Raw genomic sequence first — 21,282 nt, 5'->3', positions numbered from 1 at the left:
GAAGAGTGATAACCACAATATCCTCTTCCTCCATCTTGCGACCGATGACAAGTAACTAATCATGGATTTCTTGAATCCGATTCAAGTGTGCTTGGAGCAAGGTGCACTCATTCATGACAATAGAAAACAGTGTTCTTCAGAAAGAAACCTTTACTTTTGTCAGAAGTTTCATGAAGACCTTTGAGATGTGTCTAGATCTCAGCAGCTGTCTTGCCGGATGGAATCTGAGAAACTTGATCATCAGCCACAGATAATTTGATAAGCATCACCGCCTTTCGATTATTCAGATCCCATGTATCTTAATCAAGACCAGGAGAAGTTGGACGCTTCGTAACACCCAAAACAAGTTGATTAGTGTTCCGATATTCAAAAATTGCGATGACCCACTGCTTCCTATTAGAATAATCTTTATGTTTCTTTTTTAATGCTCACTATTGTATCTTATTGTATCTCTGTAAATATTAGAATGTTTCTAATATTTAGGTATAGTCTAGAATAGAATGTTTCTATTCTATTCGACTCTCTTCTTTGTATATATAGATTGTTTGATCTCTGATTAATATATCACTTATTCTGCCATTTACGTTTGTAACATGGTATCAGAGCCTAATACATTATTATTTCAAAAATTTATAATTTCTTTTGAAATTATCAGTGCATTTCTTTGTGCTCGTTCTGAGAAACCCGCCTAGGGTTTTCGGCATAAAGGAAAAATCCCGAATTCAGGTCTGTTTGCAAATCCCGAATTTGGGCTTGTCTGAAAATCATCTCCCAAAATCACGTCCATTTTTGGTGATCTCTCTGCTCACTCCAAATTAGTAAAATCGACTGTAAAGATCACGTTTTCAGCTGCTGTATCTGGGTTGTCTGGTTACTTTTCTTCAACGCGCGACTGAGAAAACAAATCGCGCCTGCACTTGTGCGGTTTTTTTTTCAACTCGTGTTTGACAGCTCTAGTTTTTTAAAAGACAAATCTACCATTATTTGGAGGTCACAGATTGTTTTTAAGCAACGTCTCAATCTATAATCGTGCACTGGGAAGCAAAATCGGACATTTTTTCAAGCAATCCGCCATTTTTTTTTGCAAATATTGACCTCCATAACTACCAACTAGGGTTTTCTTCGAAACCCTAGTTTTTGACCTCAGGAAAAACTTCTAATCAAATATTCTTGGTGGGTTTTTCGAGATCTCAAATGGGTCTTCATCAGATTTTTGTGGGTGCCTCGATTCTTGTGCCTCGATTTTCAAGCCAGCGGACCCAAATTTCGACAGCATTTTATTTTTGGGTTTTTCAAGCTCTCTTTTGGGTACTCTGTTTTTTTTGGGTCTTTCATTTTCTCACCTCGAAGTTTGTGCCATTTAAGATATTCACATATTATGAGCATCTTAATCAGCAGCATCAGAAGCAAGCCAATGCTGCCCAACACTCAGAGCAGAAAGAATCTATCTACCATACCTTTATGGCCAGCATACCTGCAAATCATGTGAAATCTTCTGCCTGGTACATAGATTCTGGTGCCTCCCGACATTTCACTCATGAATCACCGCCTTTCGATTATTCAAATCCCATGTATCTTAATCAGAACCAGGAGAAGTTGGACACTTCGTAACACCCAAAACAAGTGGATCAGTGTTCCGATATTCAAAAATTGCGATGATCCACTGCTTCCAAGTGCCATAATTTCGACCATTAAATTTGGAGTTGTGCTCAAGCAAAATGTTTGTCAGAGATGTCATGACACGTTTTCCAATGAAAAAACATGAAAATCGTAAAGGCACGCTCTTCGAGGCAAAAAATAAAAGACCCAAAAAATTCGAAAAGTGATCCAGAAGAGATCTCGAAAAACCCAAAAAGAATATGTTGTCATTTTTTGAATCTGCTAGCTCGAAAAATGAGGCACCCAGGAAAAACGAACAACCCAATTGAGCTCTCGAAAACCCACCAAGAATCTATGATCACAAATTTTTTTCAAGGTCAAAAATAAAGGTTCCGAAAAAAACACAATCACCAGCCATGAAATCTCAGATTTGCTGAAAAAAATGGAGTTTGGAAGCAAAAAAAAGTCAATTTTTAGTAGCTAGCAGCAGATCTCTGGTCGTTCCTGGCTTTGGGGAGCAGAAACGACACCAAAGATGGTGTCAAAAGTGTGCTGAAAGAAGAAAACGGCAGCCAAAAAATAGGACAAACAGCTCTCAATTCGCCGCACACTTGATCAGACGCAATTTGGAAAAAAATCTCACACGATTTGATCAAGAAATCGCACGAGATGCATGCAAATGATCGAATCTTTGCATTCACAAACCACGAAACAAAGATCAAATGATTTGCAAACGAATTAGTTGATTTGTTTCGCTGAAAAACCCTAGCCAAGTGTATTATTGGTATGATTTTTGTTGGTTGTAATTCTTCAAAATTCGAAGAGAACAAAGTCTATTGAAAAACAGAAATCCTAGCCGAGTTTATGTGAAAAAATCTATGAAATAATTTCTAAATAAATTTAACAAATAATTTTAAAAGAAACAAATTTGAAGTATTGGCTTTGATACCATGTTATGAAGCAATTGGTAAAATGCTTGTAATTAATAGAGACTGAAAGGTCAATATATACAAAAGAATAAAACAATGTTTCCTTAGGAAACGATCGTAAAGAATAAAAACATTCTATTCTAACTAAGAAAGCTAAAAAAGCTAAAGCTAACTAAAGCTAACTAGATATTTACAATAGATTACCATTAACTAATAATAGACGGTTATCTATTATCGTAATAATTGGATTGGGTTCAGATTTAGATATGTCTTAGAAGTACTAATTTTAACTAATTTCTCCAAAGAGTTTGGCAAGATGTGACGAACAAAAGTTATGAATAATATACTCAGGAATAGAAATCAGGCTATGTAAATGGAGTAATATTAAACTTGTGTTGAAAAGTGTTTTGTTTACCTCATGAGATGCCTCTAACAATGGAATTATTCAATGGATGTTGAAGGCATTAGAATGGATCCTATTTATTGGTTGGTTCGTAGGATGCTCTGCATCACTTATTTCTTGTTGGGGAAGAGCAACTCATCTCTAGATGCAAGGAGATGACTTCAGAATTTGAGATGGACCAAGGACTCATGCTTTTCTTTATAGGTTTGGAAGTAAGGTAGAGGTCGAATAGAGGTCGAATGAGAATATCCTGAGTCAAGGAAAATGCACCATTGACATCTTGAAGAGATTTGAGATGTTTAGATTGCATGTCTATGACCACACATGTGGAAACTAACTTGAAAAAATTAAGTGAACCTATAGGTAGTTCAGATCTTGTCGATCCAATCTTGTACAAATAGCTGATTGGATCCTTGACATATCTAGTTAACACTAGATTTGCTATGAAGTGAGTGCGCTTAGTCAATTCATGAGTGAATCCAGACAGATACATCTAGTTGCAGCCAGGCATATCTTGAGATAATATCATAATTGTGCAGAACAATTAGACGTATTCTACCAGTGTGGACTTAAGCTTGTCAGGGTATACTGATTCTAATAAGACAAGGAGTGTTACTAATCGGAAAAGCATCTCTAGTTGTTGCTTCAGTTTGCAATTGCTATGATTTCCTAGTGCAGCAGGAAACAATTATGTGTGGGGCAAAGTACAGCAAAAGCTAAATACATTGCAGCTAGTGTGGTAGAACGAGAATTAGTGTGGCTTCGAAAGCTTCTATTGGGATTGTCTAGACAATCTTTGGATCCCATGATTATTCATTGTGATAACCAAAGTTGTTAAAGCTCTCTGTCAATCCTATGTTTCATGATAGAACAAAGCATGCTGAGATAAAACATCACTATATTAGAGATATGGTGCAAAGGAATGCTACTCAGTTGAAGTATATTAGCACTGAAGAACAGACACCTGACATTCTCACCAAACCTCTTGCCAAAGTAAAGTTTCTGCATTTCTGAGAAAAGCTTGGAGTCTTGAAGAAAGAAGCCCTTGCTGAGAGTGAGTCTCAGCATCAGTGATTTCTTTATATGTACTTTAATGCATTATTCTTTGTGAGGGAGAAGTTTGAGGTCCAAGCCCTTGTTAATGCATTCTTCTCTGTGAGGGAGAAGTTTGAGGTGAAATCCCTTGTTAACGAGTTCTCCCTAAGAGAGAAGTTTGAGAACAAATCCCTTGTTAATGAATTCTTCTTTGAGAGGGAGAAGTCTGAGGTGCAATCACTTGTTAATGCATTCTTCTCCGTGAAGGAAAAGTTTGTGGTGTATTTTGTTTCGGATGCTGTCATGATAGATCTCTCTACATATCTCGAGAAGGACTCCTCTCTAGCTAATAGGGAGTGCTAATGGTCAGCTTCAGTCAGAACCTTCATATGCCTGGTCAGCCTCAAAAAAGTGTATGTGGCGGCTTCATTAGAAGAAACAAAATACAATAAAATTGCTACAAGCTAGTCGGCCAACTAAGAGGCATGTCTTTTAGAGGTTTAAGGAACATATTATGAAGGATCAAATGCTTCATTCAATCATCGAATTCAAGAGATAATTACAACAAGGAGCAGCAGATCAAATTACAATAAGGGGCAGCAGATCAATTGGATATAGGAGATCAGCAGATCTATATTGTAGATCTACATTATATCATACAGATCAGATCTGTATATAGCTATTGGGTATATTCTGATAATTTGCAGTCATTCTTCTGCCTCGTGATTGAGCAAGGTTGCAATCAGACTCCTATCATTTAATCAATAAAATTAAAGATTTATTGCTGGGTTTTCACCTTCAAGAATGAAGGTTTTCCCAGGATATATGCAGTGAGATCTTGATGTTTTACTTTACTTCTGCAATTTTGTTTACTCTGATACTAAATTTAACACATATGACATATGAAAAGGCTATGCTTTCCCAAGCAAAAGATTGAATTGAGGTTAGAACAAAATGAAAGAGGAAGAAGCACCTTTTGAGGAACAATCCTCATAAAAGTTTGAAGAAACAATTATTATTACCGGATGTGGAATCAGTACAGAATTGGCATGCTGATATTCGACTTGGACTTGGCACAAATTAGAAAATAAACATAGTTGATTCTTAAAAAGTAAATTTACTAAATATCTAAGAGATTTCTATAAGGATCAATGTTACCAGACTCAGACTCAGCAGGGCTCATGTGGGTCTGACTCCCTGTAAGGATCGATGGTACCAAACTCAGACTTGGCAGGGCTCATTTGGGCCTGACCAGACACAGGCTTGGAGGCTTCGTGAGGTATTGTGACAATCTTGTAAAGCTGATCATTACATCTAATACACCCACTTCATTTTTTACAAGAACTCCAAAACCTACGTATTACATAATTGACAATTGAGTAACCCAGTGATTGAGTATCCGGCTTTAAATGTTAATATATTTTTAAAATGTTGACTAAATATGACTACTCAAGGAGGAGCAATCAGTACTATGTTTACTATTACTATATGACTATCCATCAAGCAAAGCAATGGCTCATTAACTGTTCAAAAATAGTATAAATGAAAACAATGTCAATCACAAAGATGAATCAATCGGGAAGGTACATTCTTGAGCTTTCTTACATAAAAAAAGCATGCAAAAGAATGGAATGGTTTTGCTTGTTATTAAAGAATTGAATACACATACAATCCGACATCCAACTCAAATGCTTCTCCTTATCAGAATACTATCCATATATGCTAATCATTGCCATTACATAAATATAAAACTGTTTCATTGTTTACGTAAAAAGAGGCATTAACCAAAAGCGCTGATCATAAAAATAAAAAAACATACCTTAACAGAACCAAAAGTTAGGCCTTGTTTACGATTTGAAAGTTGAGCCATCATTATCTTGTCATATGCTCTCTCCAGCTGTAAAAAAAAATGTACTAGAGGAAATTAAATATTTCAACTCTACAAGACACAAGCCTAACGGAGGTCAAGAATTGGGAGAAGCATGCCAGCTATAATCAAAGAAAATTAAATTTCAAACAAAGCTATAATACACTAGAAGAAAACCCATTACAAGAATGTCATTTAGCAAGTTTTAAAAACAGTGCATTTTGAAGCCAGCAATCACAGCTACACTTCTCAGATTTCCTTTTTCAATCCTCTCTTTTCATGACTGGTAACCACTTAGTATGAATGATAAACTTGACAGACAATCTGCTTCATATGTGAAAGCAACAAACTACTTTCACAATTATTACAAGTACGAGAGTAAATAACATTAATGATGTCAAGCGGATCAAAGTTTAGCAATAAGGCTAGGCAGTTGCCATGATTATACTCTGGTTCAAGCCCCATCACAAATTGGCTGAGCTAATTTATTTACAATCGTATATGTCAGAACAGAGGAGGCTGATGGCAAGTAAAAGGGAATTTTGACATAAATTAAAGCCATTGACTATGGCTTCTTAGAAGAGATGTAAAAATTGATGGCACATTCCCTTTTGCATTACAACCAATGGAATGTAAGATATGATTTGCACCGAAACAGAATATTTAATAGTGAATCAATATGATGGCATGGTTGAGAGCCAAATGAAAATCTATCAACCATAAAGTTGACTCCGGATCTACACAAGCAAACTGAAGTTGTTTTGCACATAGAAATCCTCGCCTATTTAATGCTAGAAAGTTAAAAACACTCCATGGATTTAAAATGCTAACCTAGATCTAGAAACTCACACAAACTTGGCTTTGCTAACCTGCTTTGGCCTTCAAAGTTCTTCAACTATCTTGAACTCTCCAAAGAGTCCAGCCCTTTCTCTGCTATTTCTTAACCTACTTTATGCATCACAAGAGACTCCCTTTAAAGCGAAGAGGAAAAGACTCATCTTCTGACCATTTTAGGTTTGTTTATGCTTGCTTGTGTTCAGAATGCTCTCATTTTTCATGATACATAAGGACCAAACATGATATCTCAGCTGTGATAAATTATGATAGTACCTTCATTGAATCACCTTATATAGCGATTGCAGTGAAAAACTGTTGACAAAGCAGTTGAAAAATATTTTTTCGAGAAACCCCAAAGTTTGGATCCCACATTGGTATCTCCACCATGGTTTGAAAAATTGGACTCAGCAAGCCCAAAAAATGTGACTCGATAACTTAAACATTGCTTAAATTTCATAAGAAAGGCATTCTTTGCAAAATTCAATGACAACATGTATCCAATGAGTACAGAAATGTTTGTTGACGTCGCATCCTTGTGTGGAACTCTAATATAATAGTTAGTTGACAACTATAATGAATTTATGATCATTGGCTTTGAACATCATGATTCAGCATAATTCATAAATTGCATATTACACAATATTATGTCTTCCTCTTCCCTGGTCTACTTAAAGCTTTGGAAGATGTTCTAAAATTCTAATAATCACATTTGAATCTTGGATACTGATAGCATGATATTATGATGGTGACAAAATTAGTTGTCTAAGTTTTCTATTTGAAATCTACTCCTGAACCCCCCATTGTATTTTATTATTCTTGAAAAAGGTTTATAAAGCAGAGAATTGAGAAGGATATTTAATCTTGGCAATTTAATTTTTAAACACCAACTTTGGAAGAGAGCAACTGTTCATCTTCTTGCTGAAAGATTGTCATTAGAGTGAATGATGAAAGAAATCATCTTTATGAATGTAGTCAGGCTGACCAGCATTTGAATCAATTTAAACAAATAAATATTTATTTATAATGATATTAAAAGATATTATAAAGAAATTCAAATGAAACAGCAATTATATTTAGTGGAAGAGATGGATACAGGAGTAGTTAAACTCGAGTAGACATTGGTCTTGCAAACAGCAGTCAATTTTATCTTATTAAATAGTCAGCATTTGGTATAAAGGAAAGGCAGAGCTTGAATAAGAAAAAAGAAGAATGGGACAAAATAAGAATAAAAATAAATGAATAAGACAAAAAAAGAAAAGCGATATATTCTACGAGGCATCGACCATTGTTAACAAAGGAAATAAAGGAGGAAGCGCCCAAAATCAAAAGCTAACTAATAAAGCATTAAAGAGTTGTTTGAGTTTCTACTCAAAGGGATGCCTCTCTTTATGAAAAATACAAGGATATAAAAGGACATTAAGATTTGGTGAAGATGTGAGTGAGTGAAAGATAAAGAAATACATCGTTAATGCACTAGCAAAATAAAGCATATGAAGGGAAGACCTTTAGGAGTATATTTGCAGATTTTATGAAGGAATTGTGAGGTAGAGTAATTTTAAAGACAGACATTATGGCAGATTTATGGGCAAGATTATTAGCAGATTTATGAACACACTTATAGCAGAATTTTAAGAAGTTTATGCAAGAGATTGGTGCCTCATATTGAAATACGTTGGTGTGGGACTTATATTGTTCGTGATCAAGTATTGAGGATTGGTGTGTCTTATAGGGTGGTGTCATAAGCCTTACATAGCCATTACACCTACACTCCTATATATTTTACCTCTGTGCTATAACATAAGACGATAGTATTATCAGGCTGGAAATTGTCATTAAATTATGATTAGTAGTATAATCTGCTGGCAGTTGTTAATGATAATCTTTCGTGATTAAGTTCACCAAATAATCATGAATGATTATTCGGTGAATGATGTAATTATTATCAATTGTTATGAGGGGTGACATCTTTCCACCCACACTATCTTGTGGTTTGATGCACATATATATATACAAACCAATTGGCTCACCAAGAGGCAATAAAAATTTGATATTTGATTACATATATATTCCCTTGTGGAAAGCACTCAATTAAGAGCATAAAACGTGTTGTGACAGCAATGAAGTCTATTCATTCGGTGGCAACCTCTATAGAGAAAGCTATGCTTATTAAGCTTGACTAGGCCAAAGCTTATAATGTGGTGAACTGAGATTTCTTGCAGAAAACCTTATTGGCCTTCGGTTTTGGAGAAGAGTGAATAAATTGGGTTCTTAGTTGTGTGACTCATACCTCCTCCTCAACTGTTATTAATGGTGAGACCTCGGATTTGTTTACTGCCTCTCGGGACTTACAGCAAGGGGACCCCTTATACCCCAACCTTTTCATTATTATGGCTGAGGGACTTGGTAAATTTATTACTTCCTAGGTGAGACAGAGTTTTATTCAAGGATGGAGTTGGAGCAATTCTCTACCTCCTTCAGTTTGTGGACACAGGTTTAATGGACAGGGCCAGAGTTAATGAGGCACTGAATTTCAGGAGAGACTTGGACATCTACTTGAAAGCCTTGGGTCAGAAAATTACTGAAGATAAATTATCCATATATTTCTTTAAAACTTCTTAGCTTATTCAAAATAGGATTGCCAGGATTCTGCCTCGGGAATCCTTTGATTCTGAGGACCCAGCATGGATACTTTTGGCAGGGTATTTTGGAGACATTCAGAAGCAAGATTAGTCATGGGACTTATAGGTGCTTATCCTCTGTTGGGGGAGTGATTCTTCTAAAGATGGTGGTGCAGGCTCTTCCCATATATAGGTGTTTTCTGCAGATTCCCCCCTCTAGCTTTGTGAGAGAGATTGATGCTCTTTCTTATCAATTTCTCTGGTCTGGCAATTTTCTTGCTTCTAAGTGGAGTTTAGTTACATGGGAGTCAATCTGTAGACCGAAGCATGCTAGGGGCCTTGGTCTTTGATCTATTGCTTTGGTTAGCCAGGCCTTGGCGGCCAAGTTGTATTGGAGGTGGTGAAATCGTCAGGATCAGGAGTGGGACAAAATTGTAACCTATGAGTATCTCCCTGGTGTTGATTACCACGAGGTGCCACATTATGGTTTGGCGAATAGGGGATCTTGTATCAAGCACCCTCTTAAAAAAGGAGCCCAACTTGTTAAAGATGGCATTTTCTAAATTTGTAATAGAGGATTTGGAGCTCTCTTTTGGCAGGACTCTTGGGACAGTCACCCTCCTATTCTTTCTAGCTATCTGCAACTTCAATCTCTTTGTAACATTTCCACTGAATTTGGATGGATTAAGGTAGAGAATTTTAAAACAATTAGGCATACAGGTCAGGTGGAGATGACTTGTTAGAAGGACCCTCTTGACTGGCCCTTGGATGGGTCAGATGCATTGTTACACCAGTACGGGGGTACTTCGGGACGGCGGGACACCGGGGCAAGTTTTCGGGACATGGGGAAAATGGGCCTCATTTTTGGGACGGTGGGGGGACGGCCAGGGGACAGCGGCAAGGGGAGGACGGGCCAGAGAGGGATGTTGTATAGTATACATATAGAACTTGAAATGCTAGTTATGAAATGATGTTTTAGTAGTTCACTAGAACATACCAAATTAAAATACTTGAACATAGCAAAATTGCAACGTAGTAACGTATTACATACCCAATAGTAACATTCAAAAATCAAAATCAAAATCAAATAGAAATTCAAGTACACATCACAACGGCGGCACGGTTGCGGAATGGTGGAGGTGGGGGGTGCTTGGGTACTCAAGTACCCGGTGCAGCGACGTCTCGGGGACAGGTACTTCAAGGTTTGGAAGGGGGGTGCAAGTTTCCGGGTTACACTGGTCAGATGTGGACCATACTATGTTGGCTAAAATCTTGGAGGGTAGGTTATGCAACTCTCTTAGATACTTTTAGCTTGGGATCCCAACCCAATAGAAAAATTTACTGTTGCAGAAGGTTATGCTAAGTTGGTTAGATAATTGCATGATTTGACAGATGTACCCTGGTGGAAGAAGGTATGGAATAGCTTCTCTTGGCCTAAATGTAACTTTTCCCTATGCCTGGTGGCTCATAGAAAATGTCTCGAATGGGAGAATCTTCACAAGACAGGTTTCCAAGGACCCTCTATCTGTTCTCTTTATATCATAGTGAGGAATGTTGCTCCCACTTGTTTTTCCTTTATCATTTCTCTAGAGAGATCTGGCACAGGTGGTGGGAGGCTTGGCAACATGCATGTATTCATGCTACCTCCTTAATTGATTTTTGGGAGAGCTCAGGCAGACCTCCAGTGAAGACATATTTTCTTCAAGCGGCTTGGGCTATTGGGCCTTCCTTTATTATCTGGAACCTGTAGCTAGAAAGGAACTGTAGGCTTTTTTGTGATTCACAACTTGGGAGCTTTAACAAGCTATGGGAGACTATCTTTGCAAGGTGGGATATGTCTGAAAATGTTGATCATGGTGATTATGCTATTGTCTGGAATCTGCAAATGGGGAACAGTAAAGTGAGTTATGTTGCTGGTAAAAGTCACCGACATGCTAAGCAGCGAATCAACAGAGATGGAAGGTGGATACCTCCTTCTATGGGGCTCTTAAAAATTAACACAAATGTCTCTTCTCATGGGAATCCAGGGCATGCAATTATTGGAGTTATAGGTAGAGGTGACAGTGGTTATGTTGTTCTTTTCATCTCTATTTATAAAGGACAACACTCTAACAATTTGATGGAGGCTCTAGCTATTAGGGGGGTTGTTGAGCATGGTTATTCTTTAGGGTGTAAAAGGATTATTTGTGAGTCGTACTCTTAAATTGTTCTGGATACGTTGAACAAACAGAGCTTGGAGGATGTGAGTTGGCAATTAGCTTCTATGGTTAGACATATTTCACATCTGGGCAGCTCTTTGGAATTTGTCTCTTTCATTATATACCCAGAGAGTGGAATAGAGTGGTTCACTACTTGGTGAAGTGGGCCTTCGAGAATGTTGAGGGTTCAGATATTGGAGGGAGAGATGGTTTACCTCCTGATTATCTTGGGATCTTAGATAGGTTAGTATTGGAGGCAGGAATATGCAGGAGGCTTGTTGGTGGTGTCTTTTGGGAGCTTAGTTTTGTTTTCTTCTTGATATTCACAACTTGGGAGCTTTAACAAGCTATGGGAGACTATCTTTGCAAGGTGGGATATGTCTGAAAATGTTGATCGTGGTGATTATGCTATTGTCTGGAATCTGCAAATGGGGAACAGTAAAGTGAGTTATGTTGCTGGTAAAAGTCACCGACATGCTAAGTAGCGAATCAACAGAGATGGAAGGTGGATACCTCCTTCTATGGGGCTCTTAAAAATTAACACAAATGTCTCTTCTCATGGGAATCCAGGGCATGCAATTATTGGAGTTATAGGTAGAGGTGACAGTGGTTATGTTGTTCTTTTCATCTCTATTTATAAAGGACAACACTCTAACAATTTGATGGAGGCTCTAGCTATTAGGGGGGTTGTTGAGCGTGGTTATTCTTTAGGGTGTAAAAGGATTATTTGTGAGTCGTACTCTTAAATTGTTCTGGATATGTTGAACAAACAGAGCTTGGAGGATGTGAGTTGGCAATTAGCTTCTATGGTTAGACATATTTCACATCTGGGCAGCTCTTTGGAATTTGTCTCTTTCATTATATACCCAGAGAGTGGAATAGAGTGGTTCACTACTTGGTGAAGTGGGCCTTCGAGAATGTTGAGGGTTCGGATATTGGAGGGAGAGATGGTTTACCTCCTGATTATCTTGGGATCTTAGATAGGTTAGTATTGGAGGCAGGAATATGCAGGAGGCTTGTTGGTGGTGTCTTTTGGGAGCTTAGTTTTGTTTTCTTCTTGATGGACCTCAGGCCTTTGCTTTGTACCAATGCTTTGATTGAATATATCTTTACCCCTTTTTCAAATATATATATATATAGATTTGTTATTATATTTATTATTATTAAACTGGATATATTTATATATAGTTATATATATAATAAAGTTTATATAAAGTTTATCAAATTTATAATTATGTATGTTTTATTATTATAATTATATTTTATTATTTATTTATTTATTTACTTATTTAATCTTACAATTTTAACCTTATTATTATTGCTTACTATGCTAGAAAAGGGACCATCACAAGCCCGCCCTTCCCTAAGATTGCTTGTCCTCAAGCAACTGATTTGAGTGGCTTTTGTGATGCGATTTTGATATTGATGTGAGTGCCCTTTCCCTAGAACTATTTGTCTTCACACAGGAAGTACACTCCTCTTCTGGTTAATACTACCCTATCTGTTCTTATTAGAATTAGTAGTTTTTCTTAATCAAATTGCACCCATTTAATAATTAATTCCACTTTACGGATTAACAATAGTAATGCCATGAAAAGTGATATCGACTAGTTATCTATTCTTATCTATCACACTAATCTTAATTGCTACAGCATCACACATGTTATTGACCAATATTAATGATATCATTTATTTGAATGGATTGCTTCTTCTTTTATGGTCATTACTTATCTCCCAAACCAAACAATACTTGTAATCATTGCTTGTATCATCCATACAGTTCCCGCCTTCTACCCTGACATCAGGTCTTCTCCATAACATTCTTTATTGACACTTTCATAAATCGATAATGATTATTGTTAGTAGTGCGAAGTTAATAATATCTTTAAATGCTTATGATGATCAAAGCTGATCATCGACATTATAATTCCTTTGATGTCAGAGCTATTATTAATCAATGTTGAGAAAATCCTCTACAATACGTGTCTTTCTGTATTGGATTATTATTATAATGTTATCCTTCTATCACTTGTCTGGATGATATGGAATGCCTTCATGTGGTTCCCTAATATGCTGCATTAAAATTGTTGTGCCCAATGCAGATTATAATCCTTAATAATTATCTGCCTTAGCCATCGACACTTATTTTACAAAATAAGGATGTTTTCATCAACTTAATTCTTTATCTAATTATTAACATTTAATATATTTACTTATTAATATATTTGTATATTAGTCTATTTAAATTAATGTATGTATATATTAATATATTCATATTTATTGATATAAATTAATATATTTATATATTATTAACATAATAATAAATCTATTTAAAATTTTAATTAATAATGATTTATTATTATATATATCTGATATATTTATATAAACTATATCATATATTTTATTATATTTAATTACTATTATATTTATTATTATTAAAATAATACTTATACATAGTTATATTCATCAAAATGTATATAATAAAGCTTATATCAAGTTCATCAAATTAATTATAATTGTGTATATTTTAAAATTATTAGAATAATTATATTTCATCATTTACTTATTTAGTCTTCTATTTTTAACCTTATAATTATTGCTCACAATCCTGGAAAAGGGACCATCACAAACTGTTGGCTAGAATCACTCAAAACAGGATATTATCTCATGGAATGCAATGATTGCACAATATGCACGAAATATATTCAGTGATAAGGCTTTAGAAACTTTCGAGCCAATACAATCTGCAGGTGTAAACCAAATTCCAAAACCATTCCCAGTTTCTCACCCAAAAATCAGACGAGCCCAAACCCCGGGCCCTTGGGACTAGGCTAGGATCACACTGCTTGGAACTCGCCAGTCCTAGCAAGTCTTGGTGAGTCTAGGACCTACGATTCAAAGAGATGCCTCTTCTTACAACAGTTTAAGGATATAAAAAGACAAGATTTAGTGGAGAGGAGAATGAGTGGACGATAAAGAAGAATAGCATTAATAGTAATATACTAGCAGATTCAAGTGTATCAAGAGCAGATTTTAAGATTATAAAGGAACTGGAAAAAGTGTTAAAAGTGAATTTAAAGGCAAACATTATAGCAGATTTATGGGCATAATTATAGCAGATTTGTGAACGGACTTTAGCAGAATTCTGAGAAACTTATGCAAGAGGTTGGTGCCTTGTATTGAAAGACATTGGTGTGTGTCTTATTCAGTTGGTACTAATGTATTGTGGAATGGTATCTCACGTAGATTGGTGCCTACAGAGTTTGTAGAGAGAAGTGTATACAAGCAATATTTTTGCAGTTATTTTCTCCTGCAAGGGTTTCCACATAAATTGTTCTTTTATTGTCTTTCTTACTATTAGACCTTGCATATGTGCTAATGTTGATTAAGTTTCGAAGTGATAAGTTTTTCGAAAATTATAATAATGTCATTGTACTATCAAGACCTTTTGGTCAAATCCACAACTCTGTTATTTAGAAACTAGGAAATAAGTGGGTCAACCTACATCCTCCATAAAAGCAATGGCAGGAAACCACAAGTAGTTGTTCTAAAAGAAGATGGCCAAATTTTGTTTCTTCTAGCAGTCAATCATAAAATAACAAAATATTTGACGAAGAGCTTCCACGGTGTATTTCTTAAGTTCCATGATACGTAAAACTCCAAATAGATGGATATGAACAATCAATACTCTAAATGCACAATTAATTATATATGTGTATGTTGACCATGTCCTTATCTATCAAGAACACATCTCAGCCATCGTAATCTCTAATAGTTTAGATGATAAACCAAAATTATAGAAATTGTGAAAATATAAAGAATTCAAGTATTCCCCTTTAAATTACCCTCATCCCACCTCATCTAACTTTTTATATCACCCTTCCTGCAGCTTTCCCTCATTTTTTCATAATTTTCACAGTCAAGAAGCAATGCCTCGAAAATGTACCTACTTGTGTCATAGCTGCATCATCCCCTCTTCTTTCTGCATCTTTATATTTTCTGGTATAAGAAGCCTTGATTTTCTCAAATTTTTCTAATGGACTAACACCAAGGACCTACAAATAAGTCCAACAATTGATATAAAGACCTCAACAATATATGCTTTAAGATATTAGGTAGGATACACATAAAATGATTGATACCACACAATTTTGATTCATGAAACCCACGGAATCCAAGCATTAACTTATATTGGAGCTACCTGATAAGGATTGTCATCACCACTTGCACTCGATTCCCCACCTACAGATGCAGCGGTACATGCAACTCTATTATTCCTCAACACTTGCCTAGCATATCTGCAACAATCAAACTCACAATTAAGTGTTGCTAAACATTGTTATGAAGCTTCTACACTTCCAACTTTATATCTATATATATATATTGCATTAATCAAACAATAAAATTACAAGGACAACTGTAGAAGCCTATGCAACAATTCATTACCAATATGCAAATACATCTCCTACAGAAACAAACAAGTCCCCATACAAGAACCTTAATATAATTTGCAGAATCTGTGATAGGACTATCATCCCTAATAATTATTCATTGTAAATATGCCAGTATTTCTCCAAGAGATGTCTCAAATGGTATCAGAACTCTTGCGTCTCTACCCTTTCAGTGTACACTCAATTCCATTCTTCCTCATACTTTTTTATAATAATTGAATGCGATTTACCTACTTTCAGTTTCCCTACATTTTAAAGTTTCTCATTTAGAGCCATATTGTCCACATGATTAATCCAACCCAAATCTCACCATCTTCAATGTCCTTTAGCTTTAGTGTGAGCTCTGCCTTTATCCATACTAACTACTTTGCTTCCTTTGTATTTAGTTTCCTCCATATTCTATTAGTCTTGCCCAGAAATTACTAACAACCCAACATAAGAATCAAGTTCTCACCAAAGCCAACAACAACAACATTTTCACCCACCTTAAGAAGGTGTAAACGCATGGCACTACCAATGTCAGCTCAACTATCTTCCCTTTTATAAAGAATATTATATTCTAATAAACATCAAGAGAATTCTAGCTACCTCTCACAATTTGATTAGCAAAGCAAGGAACTTGTATCATTGCTCAAAGTTTTGAAACTTGCAACTTGGCAAAACTTGTCAGTTTCAATTTCAACTATGATTTAGCAACTGGGTAGGAACCAATTTGACACAATCTTGACAATGACATGAAAGCTTGGACATTTAAAAAATAAAGAAATTAATTAACTTGGAAAAACTCGAAATCAAATGAATTTTCAATAAGGACTCACCAAGTACTCACCCAATGTTCCAACCCACAACTCATCAACACTTGCCCATTAGTGCCTATCAATGAGAATGTGATTGGATGAGAATTAATAACAATGACTGTCTAGACATGAGGGTTTTACCTCTTTAGAACTGTCATCTCATGATATGGAAAACGACTGTGGTAGATGATGCCCCTCACTACAAAGTTTCAAACCATGTTCAAAGGAAGCCATGATTCACTTGATTCTGAGCAGTTTTCCTTCACCTTTCTTGTTTCAAAGCAATAATTCAACCAAGAGAATACCCCAAATAATTTACCATAAACAAGCATTTATGATTGTATTCACAAAAAAATGAGGAGATTTCTTAGTACCAATCCTCATCTGCCCCCTATCAATGTTATTAAACAAATTTGGATTCTGACCAAAAAATTAATATGATTCCAACCCATTTTTTACCATGAGGAGAATCATGAAGAAAATGTGGCTAAGATACATAACCAAAAATAAGTCTATCGGTTTCGACATGGTTCCTAAAACATTCGCTACAAAAAAGTGAATGCATAAAATAGAATATAGGCAAATTAAAGCATGTAGAGGAAGGGAGTTTGATCCATAAAAGCAAGGATATATTCCCCTTAAGCTCACCATAAACAGATTTCTGATGTGTCAACAAATCAAACATCAAGCATTGTCTTCACGCCTTAGATGCATTTGAATACAGAAAATCCACAGACAATATGAACTAAACAACATGAAATATCAAAAGCAATGCATATACAAGAAAGGAAGCATTCCCACAAAACCAAAATTAATTGAAGAAATACTAAATGAGTGAAAAATTCAGCAAGATAAGATAAGACAATTTATTAATGTCCAACTATAGACCACCAAAAGGGTCCAAGGGACTGACAGTTACAACAAAGAGGCAATCAACAACAAGAGCACCAAACCTGCCCAAGGAAAGAACAAGCAACAAAAGAAAGAACAACCAAATAACCACCAAGGAGCTTGAAGCAAAGGAGAATGAGGACAACTGACTAAGGGCACCCAAATATAGAGAAGTACCCCAGAACAGAAGGGTAACCACCAAGGGGAGAGGGAGTTTGCGTCCACCCCCAAAAACTACTACGAGTGGAGGATATGCAAGGTGTGAGTCTGGCAACTCTCCACATAAGAAGGGCACACAATGGTCACATCTTGGATGTCAATGCCGTGCTCAGCATAGAAGGCCATCCTTGGACAGAGTCCCCTGGGAGATCGATCCAGGTCGTGTGAATATATCTCTTGTATATGTCCATCCTAATGTGACCATTCAGCTCTAAATGGGTAGGAAGGAGATGGGCGAGAGCATACACCAAGTACTAGAAGGGAGGGAGATGATCAATATCAACGTCCACCGAACCTAAGAAAGCAGAACCTAAGAAAGCAGAGGCCTAGGCATACCAACACCTAGCCCGACCAAAGGGATCCGTAGTCATGATCACCTTCGTGGAGCGATAAGCCAAGTAAGAATATCTATGACGGCCCTCCCAAGAGTCAACAAACTCCCAAAGCCAGTGAAGAGACCAAGTTAGGCCAAATATGGCACCGAGTTTAAAGGGGTGAGCCTCGAGCTTGGCCAAAATGAGGCTAATAGGGGTTTACTAGTTACACTTAATAATACACTGAAGGAGAAGAGTTTGAACCCGCTCAACCGAAGCCCAATCAAAGGCCAAGAGGGAGGGCCTCCAAACCACAAAGCCACAAAGAACAGTCAATCTAATTAGGGTCCATACGAGGCATCTTGGACATGGTGTCCTCGAAGTGGCGTCAAAAGCACTATCACTCAAGCAGAGCAAGGGATCCCAAGCCCTTGTTGACCCAAGACTGCATAGTCGATCTCATACTGAAACGGAGTCTTTAGAATCTAACGTCTAGATAAGTGCAAGTAGATGAGATCTCAATCTCCTTGCCCTAAAATAATTAGTGCAGATGGAAGGTTTTCAAACAGTTGAAGACCATAACCTGGGTCTTACCCAAGTTAACAGTAAGCTATCTCGAGTCACAAAAGGAGGCCAACCCATCCAAGAGACGTTTAAGGCCCTCAGGGGAGGAGGCTAAGAGAACCACATCATCAACAAATAGAAGAATGGAGATCAGGACCTGGTATAGATAGTAGCCATCCACGAGTAGCGAGTCCTGAAGGAAAGCCTTGAGCTCATTGATGTAGATACCAAATAAGGAATGGTGTTAGAGAAGCCCTGAGAAGTCCTAACTGACCAACTGTGCTCTCATAGAACCTCATAATAGTTGTCAAAATAATCTTTGAGATCCGAATATCTGTCTCTGAAACAAAGCCAACCAAGGAACACAATTGAAAGCTTTGTGAAAGTCCACAAAGCAACCGTAGACTTTTGTCGACCAATGTGAAGCCTCCTCAATGATAGCATTAATAGGCAAAATGTAATATTTAGTCTGAAAGTTTGTCCTAAACCTTCCTTGAAACCTCGCACAGTGATGTCATCTATCGAGCTCCCTAGAGATGATGGTGTGGAAAATTATAGCATAAAATTTGGCAAAGTTATGCCTGACCATATTGGTCCTATAGTTGTTGCGGACTGAAGATGGCCTGACTTTATGTATCGGGTGGATAATGTGCCATGACCAAGAAGGGAGTAAACCCGTGCAGACCACTCTATTGAAGTGCACAGTGAAGAAAGAACCCAAAACTAAGATACCTAGCTTGAAGAGTTCTACCTAGAACCCTTCCTCATCAGTCACTCTACGACTACTCATTGATCTAACAGCCTCACAAATGTTGGTAAAGGTGAAGAGATGGAAATGGGAGGGGAGGTGAGGTGGATGGGGGGCTGACTAGGGATGTCATAAAGAGTGGAGGTGTGAGAGACCAACATGCAGAGATCTAAAGTGGAGGGGGTGGATAGTGTTGGGGGAAACGAGTACACCAAAGAGCTTAGGGGACTACTAGAGAGGGAAACTGAGGGATATGCACTATGAGAGGAAAAGCAAGCGCTTCTCATGGTGAAGAAGGCGGAGATAGGAGAGCCTCGCTTAAGGAAACTAAGGGGCTTAGGCAGAGAAGGCAGAGCGGACCAAGTGGTAGGACTTAAAATCCTCATCGACCATTGGTTCAAGGATCAGGATCTTGAGCGGAGGGGGTTGCGGGAGACAAGGGTGATATGTTAGGGGAAGGAGAGAACAACAGACTCTTGGATCGCAGTAGCAGAGAGATCAAACATAGTAGAGGCATTGCAGGTGTGAGTGAAGTGCATCTACAAAAGCGACTGTTTGAGTTGGAAGCTGAAGCAGTCACAGTCGACATTAGCAACGAAAAAGAGAGTGCAAGTAGGTGGCGACATCAAGGGGTGCAAAGAGGGGAGAGGGGGATGGGAGAAAGCACAAAGGGTGAGGTTGAGGAGGGAGTGATCGATCATGGGGAGACAAGAGAAGGAGAATCGACTAATGGAGGGGATGAAGGAGGTGCAAGAGATGGTGTAGTCCACAACGCTTGCACCCCAACAATGGGGCCAACAAGTGAAGACCCCGGAGTGAGGAAAGCAAGAGAGCCCGTTCACGATCACGAGGTTAGAAGACTCGCACAATTACAATAAGTGATGACCACACTAAGCCAGGGGGCCATCACTATCACTGGAGGAGCATTGAAGACCCAAAGAACCCAAGTCTAACTTTGAAGTACGAATAGATTTCGCAGCCCTATCATGGAGAGGGGTCCGAAGGTCTCTGGTGCAGACATTAAAGTCCCCCAAAATGATGATGTTACCCATAGTCTTGTAACATCCCGTTTTCCCGGGTCTTAATTAACAAATAACACACTCAAAGAATTACAGTTATCACTTCGTTTCATAGGAAGATAGTTATATCATTCATGTTCATGTGAATAAGATTCACCGTTAAAATCAATTAGACAAAATTTCTTAACTAAAAACTTGAAACACCATCAAATGAAATTACTACAGAAATTAAAAACCACATACCTTGGAAACTAAGATTGAAATCAAACCTAGGGATGCTTCTACAACCACTCGGGTTAGTCCACAAATACCACTATAACAATATCACATGACGACTATCATCTAAAAACCACCATCTCAAAATCAAATGATGATTAAAATTAAATACCACTATATTTAAAATTAGGGCATCACATACCACTGTATCAATTAAAGCATCGTTTACCATCAGATCATTTAAGGCTTTTGATACCGCTGTATCACTTAGGGCTTCTGATACTACTGATTCAATAGAGCTTCCGATACCACAGATTCAATTAGAGATCCCAATACCACTATATCATTTAAGGTTCTAGTCATCACTCAATCAATTTCAGATTCTTTTCCTTCCGATTACTTAACTATGACAGTAACTCAAGATTAGAAAATATACTTATATTCGATATTCATATAAATGAAAAACAATCCATAAATCTATCTCTTGCATCTAGATGTAACAATGAAATAACTCAATTAATCTTACCTTCTTGCATATTAATCATAAAAGTGATAAACTTGTTTCCGACAACCAATC

At 37.1% G+C, this 21,282-nt stretch overlaps 1 protein-coding gene across 1 annotated transcript in view; it reads right to left on the bottom strand.

Moving 5' to 3' along the window:
- Positions 1-21,282, bottom strand: part of CJD1 (Chloroplast J-like domain 1) — a 99,244-nt gene that overhangs the window by 54,333 nt on the left and 23,629 nt on the right. The window contains exons 2-4 of the mRNA XM_089808806.1: positions 15,688-15,784; positions 15,437-15,541; positions 5,786-5,863 (exon numbers count right to left, since the gene is read on the bottom strand). Coding sequence (XP_089664932.1) covers positions 5,786-5,863; positions 15,437-15,541; positions 15,688-15,784 — 280 coding nt within the window. The remainder of the gene's footprint in view (positions 1-5,785; positions 5,864-15,436; positions 15,542-15,687; positions 15,785-21,282) is intronic.

The sequence above is a fragment of the Cupressus sempervirens genome, chromosome 11 (genome assembly GCF_028749045.1).
Source record: "Cupressus sempervirens isolate cs-2001-9-10 chromosome 11, ASM2874904v1, whole genome shotgun sequence".
Classification (NCBI taxonomy): domain Eukaryota; kingdom Viridiplantae; phylum Streptophyta; class Pinopsida; order Cupressales; family Cupressaceae; genus Cupressus; species Cupressus sempervirens.
The sequence above is the reverse complement of the archived record's forward strand: the minus strand, read 5'-3'. Positions and strand labels throughout refer to the sequence as shown.